Raw genomic sequence first — 18,402 nt, forward strand, 5'->3', positions numbered from 1 at the left:
ACACATCTTTTCTTAAACCTAAGTATATCAAAATCAACCTCCCTATTTACAGACTTCTACTTCTAAATTTTTACAATGCTCACCAACCAATTAAACAAATCGAACCAAAAATCAGTAACTCTTGTACTCTGAAACATCAAAGTTAACTAATCAATTCAACAAATCTAACAGAATAAGCTTAATATAATGGAGAAAAAAACAACAAAAAAGTGTTCAATCACAAACTAACAGGTCAGCTTATATATCTAACTTTATACTCCATCTAAAACAGTTCCATACCACTACTCAACAATGTCTTAAAAGTACCATATAATGAACAGAGCTTTTCTACACTTCTCATGTCAATCAAACAGAACCATACCATATGGTGCAGTCATCTTTAGAACTGACTTCCTTTTCCACCAGCATGCATATTCTCAAAAGTAGAGAGGAACACTTGGCTGACGATCATAGCAAAGAGGCCCCTCTTAGAATGATCAATTACGATAGAAATCATCAAATCAAGAACCAAATGAATGGACTCTTTATAAGCACAATACTATTCTCGAAAAATGTTAATATCAAACTCACACCAAAAAATAATTCGATAGACAAAGCAGAAAAAGATAAATAAGCAGCGTATCCGAACACAGTAGTATCTTGGTTAGAACTTTTGATCATCATTAAATCGAGGTACTTTCTGACAATTACGTCTCTCTCAACTTTTTCTTTCCTTTCTTCCCGAACTTATGTTCTTTAACCCCACTCTCATACCCCCACCGTTCAATATCTATACTTTTATCGATATTCTTACCAATAATTACAAACAGATTTGTCCTCTTTTCCAAATCCACCATTCATTTCAAAAGGACAAACCCCTCTTACCAATTTTTGAATTATTTCATACGTTAACTACCTGAGTGAAAAATTATGGCATAGGGATAAAAAATGAAATATATTATTGTCAAAATTCTTGTGAAGAATTATCAAGATCACACCAAAAAAAAACTCCAATAAACAAAGTTGAAGAAGACAAAAGCGAAAGAACTCACATGCAAAAGCTTGAACGATGGAAACCAAGAGGCCAGAAGACGAAAAAGCAAAGCTTTTTTCATGCTGAAATAGTGGAGAGCTGAACCTTGTGAGAGCAGATTTCTTAGAGAACAATATGAGCCTGTGGGAATAAGATATTTGCAGCACCCAAAAATGACAGGAGAAGCCAATGTTTTCCATGTTAATCTCTTAGGACAGAAAAAGTTTTTTTTAGTTTACCTTCTTTAAAAAAAAAGTTTTTTGAGTTTATCCATTGAAGCAGACCAAAAACAGCTCTTTGGTAAAACAAAAAGTTGCAGCAGTCTAAAACACAACTAACCACACAATTAATTTGAAATGTACAGCAGTATTGAGGATGATTAGATAAATCAATTGATGCAGTTCAAGATTTTATTTAGTATGTACAAAAGGCAACAGCAGCTGAAAATATGAAATACCAATATCACCCCTAAATCAGCTGGTTAGGCTTAGGTTTTTTTTACCATTAAATGAAGAGTACAACTTTAAAATCTAAAAACACAACAATGCAGATGGAATTTCGAGAGTCAATTAAATTTTTTCACATAGTATATGTTACTCCCATTTTTCCAATGTGCTGCAGATGGAATTTCGAGAGTCAATTAAATTTTTTAATGTATGCTTAGATGTTTTAATTTGTTAATTATAATTATTATGATTTATAATATGTTTTTACGTAATTTCTGAATAGGTAAATTAATGTACCTTAGGAGTTAATAGGAAAACAGCAACACTTTTGTACTTCTGATTGCAAGTCTACTGGAATACGTCCTGAGTATTCCTGTGTTTATAATACAAATTACCTTTTCTTAAAAAAAAAAAAAAGGAATAAGAGAACGAGCAGTTAAGATTAATAATAATAGGTACATTGTTAAAAAAATTTCTTTAATAATTTAATACCAATTCCTTCTGACACTTCTGTTTTACATTGTTGTAGTTGCAAAATATTGAATTTCTATTGACATCTTTCAATTCAAAGAACCCTAGATATTGGTGTAAAGGATCTTCAACAAGGATGCTTTAGTGTGTCATAGATTCTTATTCAAGACTTGTATCATATCATGATTTGAATAGCTCTGGAAACATGTGAAGTGACATTTTTTCTTATATTTTTTTTTCACAATTTAATATGCCGAACTGGAAAAATGTTGCCACTGCTGGAAACAATTTAGTGAACTTGTAAAACAATATTTGTATCCTACTGTACATTGGTGCAACAAGCTTTTTAATTTCTTTGCAGTTCAAGATGATTTTAGCAAGAATCACTGTTTAATCACAGTGGATTTTGTTTTTCACTTTTCTTTTCCTCCATAATTGTTTATTTTGGACTCCTGAATTAGACATTTGAATCCCTTTCCTGTGGTCTCAACTTTCAGAGTGCTTCAGATATGGTTTTAGCAGATGACAACTTCGCCACCGTTGTTGCAGTAAGCTGATATTCTTTTTGATTGAATTCTGCTAAAATTTTTGTCCTTCAAATTATATTCCTTTGGTTATTGAATTATGTTTTCTGTGCAGGCAGTTGCTGAGGGAAGGGCTATATATAACAATACGAAGCAATTTATTAGATATATGATATCTTCAAACATTGGTGAAGTGGTCTGTATATTTGTGGCAGCTATGCTTGGGATTCCTGATACTCTTGTGCCTGTGAGTTGGTAGTCTATAACTTCTAGAACATGTTCAGCTCCATTTTTAAGCATCTTAAGTACACAATTATCTGAATTAAGCAGTCATATTTTGCTTACTTTCGTTTCCAAGTAAGTGGCGTAGTGGTTAATGAAGTTGGTTGAGAGCCATGAAGTCTCAGGTTCAAATCTCAGTAGCGATTAAAAAACACTAGGTGATTTATCTCCATATGTCCTAGCCTTGGTGGACAGTTTGTCGGGGTGTACGAAAGTAGTTCTAGAAACCACAAATATTCAAAACAAAATTGGTTGCTTCCTTGAAGTTCTTGATGAGTAAAACTCCCTGTTTCGCTTACATGAGATTGAAGGCAAATGATGCAATTTCAGTGTGACCATCTAGACACTTCAACTTGACATAGATGCGTCTAGCAAACATCTTACTTTGAAAATGCATCTCTGGATACCTGTAAGGGGAGTGCATCCTCCAAGTTGGGGTGTTTATGGAGCAAACTTAAACCAAGTTAAGGTGTCTAGATGTTTATTTGCCAGTAGAGGCCAAGTTTAGGTTGTCTATCTATGCATGATGGCAACTTTCTTTTTTCAAAGTTCATTGATTTCTACCCAGAAAGAGCTGAATATGTACACAAAAAAGGACTTAGTACTGTTAAATATGAAGGGGATTCAGAATGTATACAAAAGAAGTACATCAGTTTTCTGCTTGAAGTAACACCATGATAACTGCAGGTTAGCCCTAAACTACACGAAATGCAAAAATAGATGTGTTATTGGAGTATCTGTTTCCTTTCTTTCCTTATGAACCCAAATATACATAAAGGATAGTCAATAGTGTTTTCATATATATGTGGACAGCTTTTCCATTCTATGTCCACTCTGGTTTCTTAATACATATTTAGAGGTTTTAAGTGTGAAACATATTGTAGAAAAATATAATTGAATTGTGCATCTACATTGCATAGAGACCCTATTTATAGACACCATAATACAATCCTTTTCCAAGTCAGATCCTACCTACTATTCTTTTTCTTACTCCTATTCTAAATAGGATTGTCTATACCTATTCTTATTTTAACACCCCCCTCAAGCTGCTGGCTTGTTATAAATGTAATTAACACTAGGATCGGTGAGGGATTTGGTGAGGATATCTGCAAGTTGATCACTTGACTTCACAAATTTTGTAATAATATTTCGTGAGTATCTTTTCTTTTCTCTGACAAAGTGACAATCAATTTTAATGTTGTTAGTTCTCTCATGAAACATTGGATTTGATGCGATACCAAGGGTCGCTTGATTATCTGACACAAGCTCCATTTAACTGATTTTCTCCAAATTTTATTTCTCCTGGCAATTGTTCAACCCAAACTAGCTCACAAGTTGCCACAACCATTGCGCGGTATATTGCTTCTGCACTAGATCGAACAAGCACATTCTGATTGTTTTCATACTCTTCCACAATATTAAATTACCTCCAAATAAACACAATATCTTGATGTAGAACGTCTATTAGATGGTGATCCTTCCCAATCATCGTCTCTATATCCTGGAATATGCTCATGACCTTGATCCGGCCAAAGAAGCCTTTTACCGGGAGTAAGTATAGGGTTTTATCCCTCTGATCCTCTCAACTCATACTTAGGAAAAGTGTCCAGCTACATATGTGAATAGTGAAGAATGTTGCAAACGAAATCTATTTATTTATTTTTCATCTTCCTTTACCCTTTGTAATTTCGTGAAACTTACTTTCATGAATGTTAGGGTAAGTGACATATCTTTTTATAATCTTGACATGCATGTTTGTTGCATTTAGAAATGATATTAGTTAATTAATATTATGATTATTTTGTTATTTCATTGCTAAAATGAGATCCATTATGTTGGTTTAAAATCCTGTCACATACTTTTAAGGCAACATTATAATCTATCCCTTGAAAGTTTACAATTACAAAATCCCTCAAAACGGATACTATTAATATAAGAGTTGATTCATTAATTTGATGATGCGCGCGATACACTAATCTGATGCGCGAGGTACATTTTATACCTGATACACTAATCTGATGCGCGTGGTACATTTTATACATGATACACTAATCTTATACATGATACACTAATTTGATGCGTGAGATACACTAATTTGATGCGCGAGATACATAAATGTGATGCACGAAAATGTGTGATTTTGAAAATTTGTAAAACTTATATGGGATAATTGTAATGAGTAAACCAAAAGGTGTGAGTTTCGTATTTACTCCAAAAATTATTTATCATATAGTATTATAGTTACATGCACAAATATAACGTGAAAGTTTACTTTCAAATTTTAAGATGACATGAAATCGTTTTATTTGAAGAACCCTATATTTTATAGACAGTGGTTATACCCTTCTAAATAATTTAAATGTCCCTTAAAAGCCAACACCTACACATTCATGAATACCTATACAGAAAATACTTTGTATCTATACTAATAGTCATAAACCTTAAAACATAAACAAAAACTAATATTCTGGAAAGGACGCTCAATGAAAAATGGAATTTTTTTTTGTTATATCTCCATGGTAGGTATTTAGTCAATGGAGTTTATGTTCCTATATTTATAAATTATAGTTTGGTACTGTCAATGTGCATATAGACTTTTGGGTGTTGTTTCTTTCACCAAGTCAACATTTTTGACTATTTTGAAGCCAAAATTCAAAAACAAACTTTCAGTTAAAGAGTACATTTTATTTTGAAGTTTAGCTTTTTAACTTAAAGAAAAGAGTTTGTGTTCTTCATTTTATTGCTTGAATTTGTGTATGACAATGCTGTCTGTATTTACCAAATCATCAGCTTACTCTTGATTTTAAAATTTAAAAAAATAAATGGTTTATAGATACTTAGTGGGCCGAATCAAGGGCTGCTTAACTTTGATTTTCTAAACAATATAGAGAATCTAATGCTTGTTTAAGCATAAGACTTTCCACATTGTCTACTAGAGAAATGATAGAATTATGCGAGAATGCTATCTTTTGGCATTGTGATTTGTAAAAGAAGTAGAAAAAAAAATCTTTTTGAGTATGTATACATTAAAAACTTTAGTGTATATAATCTGCAAAAAATGAGAAAAAGTTAACACGTTCTGGTTGACTAGTATGAACCAAAAGTAACTGTGTTGTAACTCGGTAGATCCTTGCCAGATGCAGCACTTTTTCTTTCTCGTATATCTAAATATATGATTTTTTCCACGATCATCCATATCCGTTTTATTACGTGGTTCACATTTCTTCCAGGCCTGGGAACCTAGTTTGATGCTTTATTTGTTTCTCTTCTAAGCATGATAATTTACCTTCTTTGTGATTTCCTAATTATTCGTGTCTTTACTTTTGTTAATTTGCAGGTCCAACTGCTATGGGTAAATTTGGTCACTGATGGATTGCCTGCCACAGCTATTGGGTTCAATAAACAAGACTCGGATGTTATGAAGTCCAAACCTCGGAAGGTATTATTTTTTCTCCTGTCGTGGTTTGATATAAGATGATCCTTTTGTTTACATTTACTACTGCTCTTTTGTTGTTTTCTAGTTGTTTACTATAAGGCTTAGATGGTACAGTAGCTTTGAGCTTACCAGTTCCACTTCGCATGCATTTATTTTGTTGTTTATGCTACCTTGCTGGCGAATCAGGCTTGTTATTTATACAAGTTTGTGTTGATTATGGACTATGTGATAGTCCTGTTAAGTAAGGAGATCTAAATGGTCTATTATTTAACCCAAAGCATGAAGCATACATTTTAAGCTGTCATGAACAGAGACAGCTTTCCTGGGGACTGATGCAGAACTTTCTGTTCTTCCTGGTTTAAAACTAAACAGAGGCTATTTGACTGAATAATTTAATTCTGGAAGTTAAGCTCAGGTACTATTGCTTTACATGTTTCTTACTCATCTTTCATTTCTTTAGTTCAAATTTATGATCTATATCATATATCAGAAAGATGTTGGAAGCAGAGCATCCAGATACAATCAAACCTCATTATAATGGCAGTGTTTGTCTCAAAATTTCATGGTTGCTATCGTGAAGCGGTGCTATATATGTATACTGACAATTGACATTTAATTCTTATTTAGCTGTTATGAAACATCAAATGATTAGTTTAGTGATTTTGTACCAAGAAGAACTGTATATGTTAATCATTTAACCAAAAATATAGAAAGAGTATGAATGTAAAAAAGGCTAACACATGTAGCCTTTCCTCGTGAAATTATGACTATAACAGATGGGCACCATTTGAAAATACCATTTCTTTCCAATTAGATATTCACACTAAACATTTACTATGTGCATGATATTAATGATGATCACCATAAATATTTTAATATTTTAATATTTTATTGTTATACAAAAGAATATTCTGCAAAATATTATGGCGCTGTAATTTTACAATGTGTATATCGTTATAATGAATGATACTAATGTTATAGGTAGAATGTTGTTATAGAGAAGTAAAATATAACATGAAAAATCGCTTTTAGAATAAATCAGGCAGTTATACTGAAGCAATGTTATTACAAGGTTTGATTGTATAGGATGAGTGTTCATAATTCATGTGATCTTCTATCCTAGGTCAAACTTATATTTAATTATAAGTGGTTTGTAACACTTAGAAAAGATATTACATGAAAAACTTAGGGTCAAATTTCGGGTTAAAAATGATAAAGCATGTGTTCTTTTTTGAGTTGATCACTGTTAGAATAGAATAAGTATTTCCTACTTAAAATAGGAATAGGAATATGAATAAGAATAAGAATAGGATTCCTAGTCAGAAACGAATTCTAATGTAGTGTCTATAAATAGGGACTCAATGTAAAATTTAGATACACAATTCAATATTTATTTTTCCCATATATTTCTTACTTGGTATCAGAGAATTGGTGAGAACTTCAAGTCACCGGTGTCAAATTCCGGTGACGAAGGTGGGACTGATTTGCGTTATCTTTCGTTTTGAAGGTGTTGTGCAAAAGACAACACCGTCACGAGGCTTAGGAAGCTCAGGCGACCAAACCTCAACCAGACCCACCGGAAAATACCCCTCCACGCTCCCCCACGCTCCGATCAGAGGTGGAAATTTTCTGGCGAGATTTGTTCACGCGCCGGCGCGTGAGTGGTTCTCCAGTCACTTTTTTTTTCGAGAATTTTTATTTTGTTGGGGTCGCCTAGTATTTCCGACCAGTTTTCTCTAGATCCAATCACCAAAATTAGGGTTCTGGTGATTTTCGGGCCGTTTCCAGCAAGATTCCAGCGAAATTAGAATTTTCAGGCCACTGTGAGCAGATTTCGGCAGCTTCCAATATTTTCAAACTAGTGTAGCACTTCTGGCAATTTCCAGCAACATACCAGTCTATGGAGAATAGACGGGCAGAGAACGTTTTGGAAAACCTCGCTCCAGGTGTAGTCATTGTCATAAATCTGGACACACTCGTGACATGTTATATTTTGCATGGTCCACCACCCAGTTATGATCCTGTTGTTCTAAAGGAATATAGAGAGTTCCTTCGATGTCGTGCAAATAAACAACCGTCTCCACAAGTAGTTTCGGTTGAACAACCTCATGTTTCTGCTGCGTGTAATTCTGTTGCGGGTAATTCTTTTACTTGTGTGTCACAGTCTAGCACTCTTGGATCATGGGTCATAGACTCGGGGCTTCTGATCATATCTCTGGTAATAAATCACTTTTGTCTGATATTATTTATTCACAATCTCTTCCAGCTATTACTTTAGCCAATGGGATCCAAACAAAACCAAAAGGGGTTGGAAAAGCCAAATGCGTATCTTCTATCGCCCTAGACCCTGTTCTTTATGTCCCTGGTTCTCCTTTTAATCTAGCATCGGTTAGTCGTTTGACGAAATCCCTACATTGTAGCATAACTTTTTTTGATGATTTTTTTCTCATGCAGGATCGCAGTACAGGATAGACAATTGGAACAAGACATGAATCACAAGGCCTTTACTATCTTACCTCTTCTAATTCCCTAACAGCACGCTCCGTTACAGATTCCCACTTCTAATTCACAAACATTTGGGACATCCAAGTCTATCAAACTGCAAAAGATGGTGCCTAGCTTGTCTAGTTTATCCACATTAGATTATGAGTCGTGTCAACTTTGGAAACACACTCGTCCTACATTTTCACGTAGTACTGATGGTCGTTCAGAGTCTATTTTTTCATTAGTTCATTCTGATACTTGGGGTCCTAGTAGAGTCATTTCCACCTTAGGATTTCGTTATTTTGTTATTCGTTGACGATAATTCGCGATGCACTTGAGTTTTCTTAATGAAAGATCGTTTTGAGTTGTTTTCTATATTCAAAGGTTTCTTTGCTGAAATACAAAATCAGTTTGGTGTTTCTATTCGTAATTTTTGTAGTGATAATGCCTTAGAATATTATCATCCCAGTTTCAGGAATTTATGTCTCAACACGGATTTATTCACCAAACATCTTGTCCATACACTCCTCAACAAAAATGGTGTCGTAGAAAGAAAGAATAGGCATCTCATAGAGACTACTCGTGCTCTCCTCATTAAATCCCATGTTCCGCTGCATTTTTGGGGCAATGCAGTCCTTTCATCTTGTTATTTAATTAATTAAATGCCCTCTTCTTTTATTCAAAATCAGGTTCCACATTCCATACTGTTTCCTCAGTCACATCTTTATCCTATCCCCCCTCTTGTCTTTGGGAGCACATGCTTTGTTCATAATTTAGCCCTAGAGAAAGATAAATTAGCTCCTCGTGCCTCAAATGTGTCTTTCTTGGTTACTCTAGGGTTCAAAAAGGGTATCGTTATTATTTCATGATCCTCATTAATACCTTATGTCCATTGATGTTACATTGTTTGAGTCTCAGCCTTGTATACATCTTCTGATCATCCTAATATATCTATGGTCTTACCCATACCTCAAGTTTTACCTGTGCCAACCTTTGAGAATCTACGGTTACTTCTACATCTATGGTTGTAGTGCCACCACTACTGACTTATCATCGTCGTCCACGTCCAGCACTAGTTCCAAATGATTCATGTCATGTGCCAGACCCTGCTCCTACTGCGGACTTGCCTTTTCCTTGCCAACCACTTGCACTTCAAAAGGTATATGATCCACTCGAAATACTATACCTTCTTAAGTTATCATCGTCTGTGATCACCCCATTATGCCTTTGTGTCGTCTTTGTCCTCTATTTCCATCCCTAAAACTACAAGTGAGGAACTTTCTTATTCTGGATGGAGACAGGCTATGGTTGATGAGATGTCTGCTTTCATAAAAGTGTGGTACTTGGGAGCTTGTCTCCCTTCCTCCAGGTAAATCTCCGGTTGGTTGTCGTTGGGCTCACGCAGTCAAAATTGGCCCAGACGGTTAGGTTGATCGACTCAAGGCTCGCCTTGTTGCCAAAGGGTATAACCAGATATTTGGGCTAGATTATGCTGACAGCTAAAATAGCATCAGTCTCCTTTTTTTATTTATGGTTGTCGTTCCTCATTGGCCTCTTCATCAGTTGGACATCAAGTACGCTTGGTGATCTTGAGGAAGAAGTCTGTATGGAGCAACCACTTGGTTTTGTTGTTCGGGGAGAGTGTAGTAGCCTTGTATGTCGATTGCGTAGGTCACTCTGTGGTCTGAAACAATCTCCTCGAGCTTGGTTAGCACAGTACTTCAGCTGTTCGGCATGACTCGTAGTGCAGCTGATCGCTCGGTGTTTTATCGGCATTCTGCACAAAGTCAATGTATTTATCTGGTTGTTTACGTTAATTGTTATCACCGGTAATGATCAAGATGGTATCACTGATTTGAAGCAACATCTCTTTAAGCATTTTCAAACTAAAGACCTTGGCAGATTGAAGTATTTCTTTGATATAGAGGTTGCTCAATCTAGTTCAGGTATAGTATGCCTTAGACATTCTTGAGGAGACAGGAATGATGGGATTTAGACCTATTGACGCTCCCATGGATCTCAATGTTAAACTCCTTCCCGGACAGGGGGAGCCACTTAATAATCCTAAAAGGTATAGACGACTCATTGGAAAGTTGAATTATCTCACAATGACTAGACCTGACATGTGAGTGTTGTAAGTCAGTTTATGACTTCCCCTTGTCAAAGTCATTGGGAAGCAGTGGTTCTTATTCTGCGATATATAATGTCAGCTCCTCGGAAAGTACTACTCTTTGAGGATCAAGGTCATGAGCATATCATTGGATATACAGACGCTAATTGGGCATGATCACCCTCTGACAGACGTTCGACATTCGGATATTGTGTTTTAGTAGGAGGTAATTTGGTGTTCTAGAAGAGTAAGAAACAGAATGTGGTTGCTCGATCTAGTGCGGACTCAAAATATCGAGCAATAGCAACAACAACTTGTGAGTTAGTTTGGATCAAACAGTTACTAGGATAACTAAAGATTGGCAAAATTTATCAGATGAAACTCGTATATGATAATCAAGCGACTCTTCATATCGCATCAAATTCAGTGTTTCATGAAAGGACTAAGCACATTGAGATTGACTGTCACTTTGTCAGAGAAAAAAAATACTCTGAGGAGATATCGTTACAAAATTCGTGAAGTCAAATGATCAGCTTGCAGATAACTTCACCATGTCCCTCATATGTCCTTGTATTAAATACATTTGTAACAAGCTAGGTACATATGATTCGTATGCGGTTAGAATAGAATAAGTATTTCCTACTTAAAATATGAATAGGAATAGGATTCTAATGTAGTGTCTATAAATAGGGTCTCAATGTAAAATTTAAATACACAATTCAATAATATTTTTTCCCATATATTTCTCACAATCACATTTAACAAATTGCCGGTTCACGAATATGTCCCAATTGTCAAGGTATTTTCGTCTTTGGCACGACCTCTTTGGGCCAGCTCAAGGATTTAGGCCCCACGGTTTTGTTTCCTTGTATTTTAACCCAAAGGCGCCTTAAGGCGATCTAAATGGATTGGATTAAAGAGTTACAATATCTTGGTAGTTTGGCGTGGTATTGGATATGGCATCTCTCAGGTTGTAGGGCATCTCTGCAAGGATGTCAAGTTTATTAAGGGATTGAGCGTTTTGCCCACGAACCGATGGTGGGTGAACTTGAAATGGAATTTGCAGTTATATCAGAATGGGAGAGAAAGGTTGGGAGCTATCTAAGGTGAGTTCATTATACAACCATGAGGCCCACTAGCCTTTGGTATCCCAAACAGTACATACCAAATTAGACAATACCTTGGCAGTTAGGCCTGGGCTGTATTAGAGTTGGTACGACCCCTAACATGGTGGTGAGACATGCCTCAGTACTCGCTGAGTCTATAAGGGATGGTGAGTATAACAACCTATGGATCTGTAGTGGTTGAACTAGTAAGGGGATTCATGGTGAAACTTGCCGAAGAAAAATCTCACATAGGAGTGGGATGGGAAGTTGGGGTCTATATAAGGGTGTGTTTAGGATTCAATTTTGAAGGCCCATTTTACAATAAAGCTCATACTAAATGTGAGGCCAAAGTCTTGAGGTGGCCTTCAGGGTCAAAAACAAACAATACCTTGGCAATTTGGTCTAGGCCATGGCAGGTGATATCAAAATCGGTCCTTCCCGTAGTGGCTAGTACGAGGGTGGGGTAAATCATAGCGAGTACGGTGAGTCCCTAAAAGAGTGTGTGTGTTGATTAAGTGGAGCAGCCTATGGAACAAATGGGAATTGAATGCAAAAGGAATTTTGTTTCTTAGGCGATCCATGTTGTCCAAATGTCTTGTGCTTGCCAGAGGGGTCGGGTAAATCCAGACAAACCTTGGCAGTTAGGCCTGAGTGACGACATTGTTTCTCCAACTTTATCTTTAGAGTAAGAGAGAACTGATTTCTTTGTGATATGTAAATGCAATCAAGCATAAAATAGTTGGAGAATCCCTTCAGAGGGATACAGTGTTGTATGATTATACAATGGATTTATCTAACAGGATTAAAGGATACAAAATTAAGACGGGTTAATCTGATGCTGATTTAATAAACGAAGAGCACATTAAGCTAGACGAAGCCATCAACACATTTTGAGCCTCTCTTCAAGGCTTAAGCTTGCATTTGAGAACACTGTTATAGTACATATAGCATTTGTACTTCACCTTTCTTAACAAACTTTTATAAATTGTTTCTTGTACATTGTTTTGCTAGAAAAGAATCATGGTCGTTGGTTGAACTTATGAATCACCCAAGTTTGCCAAGTTTGAATAGAATTATCACTCTGCTTTCCTAGTTTCTTCTCTCTTGCCCTCGTTAACAGTGTCCATATTTCTGAAACAAGCTTTTGTAGCTTTTCCTTTCACAATATCTTCGATGACATATCTAATTATTTGATTAAGTTCATCCTAAATGCTGGGGACACATGCTTGTCAGCACAACATGGAAGGTGGATATTGCACTTATTAAATGTTCTTTTTTTTTATTTGATATTGTTCAACTTTATTGGCTGTGACAGTGAAGTGTCAAGTGCCCTTACTATATTAAAGTTGACTGTGATCTTTCTGTTTTATCTTCCATGAAATGTTTGCTCATTATCTTAATTCCTTGCTCGCAAATGCGTTAATATTTTAACCTTTTCCAAAAATTAGAAAGCTAGATGTTGAAAAAAAGTCAAATCTGAGACCTCCTTTCACTTGTTTATGACAGGTCAATGAAGCAGTGGTTAGTGGGTGGCTGTTTTTCCGTTATCTAGTTATTGGAGGTAGACATATTCCTAATTTACTTTTGTTGCGTACCTAGTATTTTGAAGTTTAAGGCCTCTGTTTAGTAGAATAATATATCGAAAGTACCTCTTACACGCTGAAGTTAGGGTGAGTATTTTGAATGTTATTAGCATAAAGTAAACACTGGAATTTGGAGATAATATTTTCTTGTAGTTGTTAGTTGTTAATATGATATCTGTCCTGCATTTGTTTTCCTTGACTTTTGTTGATTGTAATTCTCTTTCTTGCAGCATATGTTGGACTTGCCACTGTTGCAGGTTTTATATGGTGGTTTGTTTATTATAATAATGGACCGAAACTCCCATATACTGAATTGGTAAGTTCACTCGAAGATGTTCCTTATATTGATGTGGTAAAATGGGTAAAATTAATGGTTATACATTCGAGGATCGGGTATCCAATCATTTAAAAGTAGGTCAAATATGGGATACCCATGTTAGAACATGAATAGGTTTATACAATCCTATTAGAATAGGATATACAATCCAATTAGAATAGGAATAGGTTATCCAATCCTGTTTAGAATAGGAATAGGAATACAACTAAAAAGAGGATAATAAATAGTATCCTACTTTGTAAAGGATTGTATTCCAGTGTCTAAATAGGGTCTCAATGTAATGATGTAGACACAACAACAATTCAATAATATTCTTTTTCTATATATCTCACAACCCATATTATCCATCATAAAATATGGATAAACCATGGATATCTACCAATTGCACTACCCCTTAAAAGTATGCAAGGGTGTAGGAACCTCTATAATGTACAATTATTTAGCTTGTGTTTGTTATGAAGAATTTTTTTTTTCAATTTTCTCATGTTTGGCTGGCTTAAATATTTTGGAAAATATTTTTTCAAATAGATTTATTTGCCTCTAATTTAAGAAAAATGACTTCGATAATAAAGTTAGGAATTTTTTCCAAAGCTTCCCATAAATTAGACCGGACTTCTGACTTTTGACCTCAACCCATCACACGAGATCCTACTTCCAGCTCCAACCCAAGACCCTACTCCCGACTAAGACCCCGACCCCGACCCAACCTTCGTCCCGATCGGGATGCGACTTTCAATGTCGACTGCGATCAATTCATAGCCTCGATTTAAAAAGAAAAAATGCTCATAATCTAGGGTATTTGTTTCTTCACATAATAAGAAGCCATGGATAATATTTATATCCGTAATATCTAGTTGTTTACCCATTTTATCCATTCACTTTCCTTAGTTTTGGCCCACCCCTATCTGACTCGAGCCACCCATTTGCCACACCTAGGTTGGAGTGTTGACAAGTACCTCTGTGGTCACAGAAGTTAGGACGTTATGAACCTGCAAAAGCTCCTTCAGCTTCAAACCTTTGTTAATAAGAATCTACCTTCAACATCTCTTGAGCATAGAGGTGAAAAATTATGAGTTATCGGTGAGTCACACTTCTTTCTCTTCCCATTTGTGCATCTACAGGGCTGCATTGAAGAATTGAAATTGGTTTCATAGTGTTAATGTGTGCTTTGGTGGGGGGGGGGGGGGGGAGGATATTCAGATTCAGGGACTTACGATCTTGAAAACTTGGAAGCATATGTCCTTGAATAGCCTTAGATTAAAACTAACTCGTTTGTGTTTATTTTCAGATGCATTTTGACAGTTGTTCAACAAGGGAAACAAATTATGCTTGCAGTATATTCAGTGATCGCCACCCATCTACTGTTTCAATGACGGTGCTTGTTGTTGTTGAGATGTTCAATGCATTGAATAATCTCAGTGAAAATCAATCTTTACTGTAAGCATGATACTGGAACTGTTGTTTATCTAATTTGTTACTTTTGCTTTGTTAAAAAGTATAGCCCCACACTTTTTTATCCTTTTATTTGAGGAAATGGAAAACTGTTCTTGAGAGAATTTCTTCAAAGGCAATACCTCCACCTTCCACTTATTGTGAACTCTGTTGCTTAGAAAAACTTATATGCAATTACTTTTTTCCGATAGAATTGTAGTATAAATGATTTGCCGCCACAAATTTAACATATGCCTTTCTTCTTCTGAACCTTGAAATTCTTGATGCTTCTCATGGGAAGTTATTGGCATTTGTCCTACTGCTTCTGAATATTTTAGCCGTTTTTACCAACTTTCCAGTTCTGTTCTTTGTCAAAATTACTTTGTCGAGAGTAATTATTTGATTGAGATATTATCAGAAATTCCTTATTCCGATGTTGATGCTTACAGCTTGGGTCTGAAAGTTCTTGTAAAGCCACTCAATGTCCTGGCTACCTCACCGACTTAGTAGTCCTTTTGACCATTCTAGAAAATACAGTAATTTTTAAGAGATTTCTTCACTGATCCATAACCCCTTCCCACATTCCAAAATCCCTCTAAAAATCTATTTATTACAAAATATTACGTTAGGATTTTATTAAGGTTGGTCTAGGTTTTTCTGCCAATTTTTTCTTAGTGATGAATATAATTTTTGTTCATTAGATAAACATACCTTGTAATGTACACGTTTTGGGCCTCAATAAGTAATGTATGTACAAGGTCCAGATATTCTCCTTCTCAAGATGTGGATTGCATTCTGCATCGTGTCATAACTCATATGCTATCCAAAATTGACTTAACTTTTGTAATCTTCTAGAGACATTGTTTCTGAAGCTCTATAGTGTTTCCAAACTCTGTTGTCTTGCAATATCTGTATAGAATGCCTTCTACCGAGACAGTATATTGAAATTACATCAAACTAACCATAAGTCCTTCAGGACTGACTATATTTCGATTTGTTCTTTAGTGTCATCCCTCCATGGAGTAATCTATGGCTTGTTGCTTCGATTATCTTCACCATGATCCTTCACATTCTCATTCTGTATGTGCAACCATTGTCCGCTCTATTCTCTGTAAGTAGTCTCTTTTTCTTCAGACTTGAAGCATAATTTTTTTCAGTTGTGTGATGGCCTACTTATGCTGGACATGTTAGTTAATGATCCTGATGTGTGAGATTGCAGGTGACACCATTAAGCTTGGCAGAGTGGACAGTTGTGCTATACCTTTCATTTCCTGTAAGAGATTTGACCATCAAAGTCCTTAACTGTGGACTCCCTTTCGTATTTATGTTTGTGAACTGCAAAAATCATTTTTTCTGTATCCTACTAGAGAATTCGTTTATCATAATTTTTGGAAGAAAGCGTGATTTGTATAACTAGAGATATGCTGTAGTTTGAATGAGGATAAGTATTTGTTAAGATTGGTGCCACATGTTGCAATTGTCTCGTTCTAGGATACAAAAAGGTGTGACCTTTTGCTGATCTCTATAGCTCGGGTCCATCATAAACGCAGCTAGAGTATGTGCCCCACTTGCTGCCTAGATAGAGTTTCTGTTTAGTTCCAGGTATTATTGTCATAGATACAGTAGAAGTCAGGCATCAGAAAGAATATGCTGGTGATATATTATCTCGGTTGCTGATTCTCTGTGCATATATCCTTAAAAACTGTGCAGTATGGCCAACTTCCTCAAGCTTAAAATAATGGAAGGAATTTCTATGCTTGTGTTCATGTTGACATTTTGTTTGACCTTTCCCATTCATGTTTGCCAGTAGCTTTCGTTCTTGTGTTCTACTTCATAAAATTCTTGCCATTTATCATTAAGTGGATTTCCGCTTTCCATGACTACTGCTACTTTTTCTTGTTAGGTGATATTAATTGATGAAATACTGAAGTTCTTCTCTCGACATTCAGGTAATAATATTCAACATGTTGTTCCCCTAAGAGGATTGAGCTTGTGATTCTAGCAATGCTGATGTGTGTGTTTTCCTTGGTGCATTGTTTATTATTTTATAGGAATAAGATTCAGTTTCAGATTCAGACGTGCTGATTTACTGCCAAAAAGAGAAATACGTGACAAGTAAGCTCTCAGACATGTACTCAGGGGATGACTGTTGGAAGCTCGAGCACCTAATGTTGCAGCTGAAAGATTAGATGAAGTACAGAACAAATTTTGTTCCAACTGAAAAGACACGTGTTTTACTTTTTTTTTTTTTTCTGATTCAACTCTCATTTCATTAGTTGAGAAATTTACAAGCAAGAGTTTAACGATTAAGGGCCCGTTTGGTACAGGATAAAATGTTGCATAAACTTTACGTTGTTTGGTAGCATTTTTATGTCAGGCATAAATTAAACACATATAATGTTAAGAGGATTCAGTGATCATTAATTGAATGGGCATAAGGTTTTACTCAGATTGGAATTAGGCAATCTCGGTGGCATTGAAAATAGGATTCAATGAATTTTAATTTTATTGGTCATGGGCAACCCAATTCATTTTGTGTTGAAAGATATGACTATTTGAACATTATCCTAAATTCTAAGTCTAATAATTCTCCTTCACGTTTAACTTTGTTGTCCATGGAAACTCCACAAACCATTAGATATTTGTGGTGCTTAACCAATGGCTTTATGGGTGAAAAGTCACTTAAAATTGATAAGTTGACTTCAAGATAGGCTTCACAGGCCTTCATGAGCACCATGGCCCATCAAGTGGGTCGTGAAGATGCTCTGCTCGATGCGCTTCACTAAAACAAACATAATATTTACTTATGTCTCAGAATCAAGGAAACTTCGTGGAATTAGAAATAGACTAAATACCTTTAATTTGATAGGTTGTGGGTCACCTAAATCATTTTGTTTTGAAAGATGTGATCATTTGAATTTGACGCAGAAGTCGAAGTCAATCTAGCCTCTTTCATGGGTAGCTTCACGGCTCGTGTGAAGCTGCACGGACCGTCTAGTGGTCTATGGTACTTCACCGAAACCATGGTCGTTATGTGTCCCCCTCACGGGCCAATTCATGGCTCGTGTGGAGCTCTATGGACAGTTTAGTGGTCCGTGTTCTTTTTCCTTTTGCTGGGTGCACAACCACGAGAAGGGTGACGGGCAGTGGTACTCTTCACAGCCATGGACCCCTTTCATG

General features: G+C 35.8%; 1 protein-coding gene across 5 annotated transcripts in view; it reads left to right on the forward strand.

Annotated features, from left to right (window-relative positions):
• The window catches only part of LOC101256303 (calcium-transporting ATPase 3, endoplasmic reticulum-type), an 86,400-nt gene extending 68,729 nt beyond the window's left edge, over positions 1-17,671 (forward strand). For 3 of the 5 annotated variants that reach the window (XM_004242901.5, XM_026031919.2, XM_026031918.2), the window contains 10 exons: positions 2,427-2,477; positions 2,569-2,700; positions 6,073-6,174; positions 13,378-13,432; positions 13,685-13,770; positions 15,080-15,228; positions 16,228-16,333; positions 16,442-16,495; positions 17,126-17,171; positions 17,274-17,671. In XM_004242901.5, coding sequence (XP_004242949.1) covers positions 2,427-2,477; positions 2,569-2,700; positions 6,073-6,174; positions 13,378-13,432; positions 13,685-13,770; positions 15,080-15,228; positions 16,228-16,333; positions 16,442-16,495; positions 17,126-17,171; positions 17,274-17,341 — 849 coding nt within the window. In that variant the 3' untranslated portion in view covers positions 17,342-17,671. Of the gene's footprint in view, positions 1-2,426; positions 2,478-2,568; positions 2,701-6,072; positions 6,587-6,661; positions 6,968-8,625; positions 9,815-13,377; positions 13,433-13,684; positions 13,771-15,079; positions 15,229-16,227; positions 16,334-16,441; positions 16,496-17,125; positions 17,172-17,273 lie in introns of those variants that run through there. The other 2 variants (XR_011210647.1, XM_019214832.3) reach the window with 2 other exon arrangements.
• The last annotated feature ends 731 nt before the right edge of the window (positions 17,672-18,402 follow it).

Source organism: Solanum lycopersicum, chromosome 7, assembly GCF_036512215.1.
Source record: "Solanum lycopersicum chromosome 7, SLM_r2.1".
NCBI classification, from domain to species: domain Eukaryota; kingdom Viridiplantae; phylum Streptophyta; class Magnoliopsida; order Solanales; family Solanaceae; genus Solanum; species Solanum lycopersicum.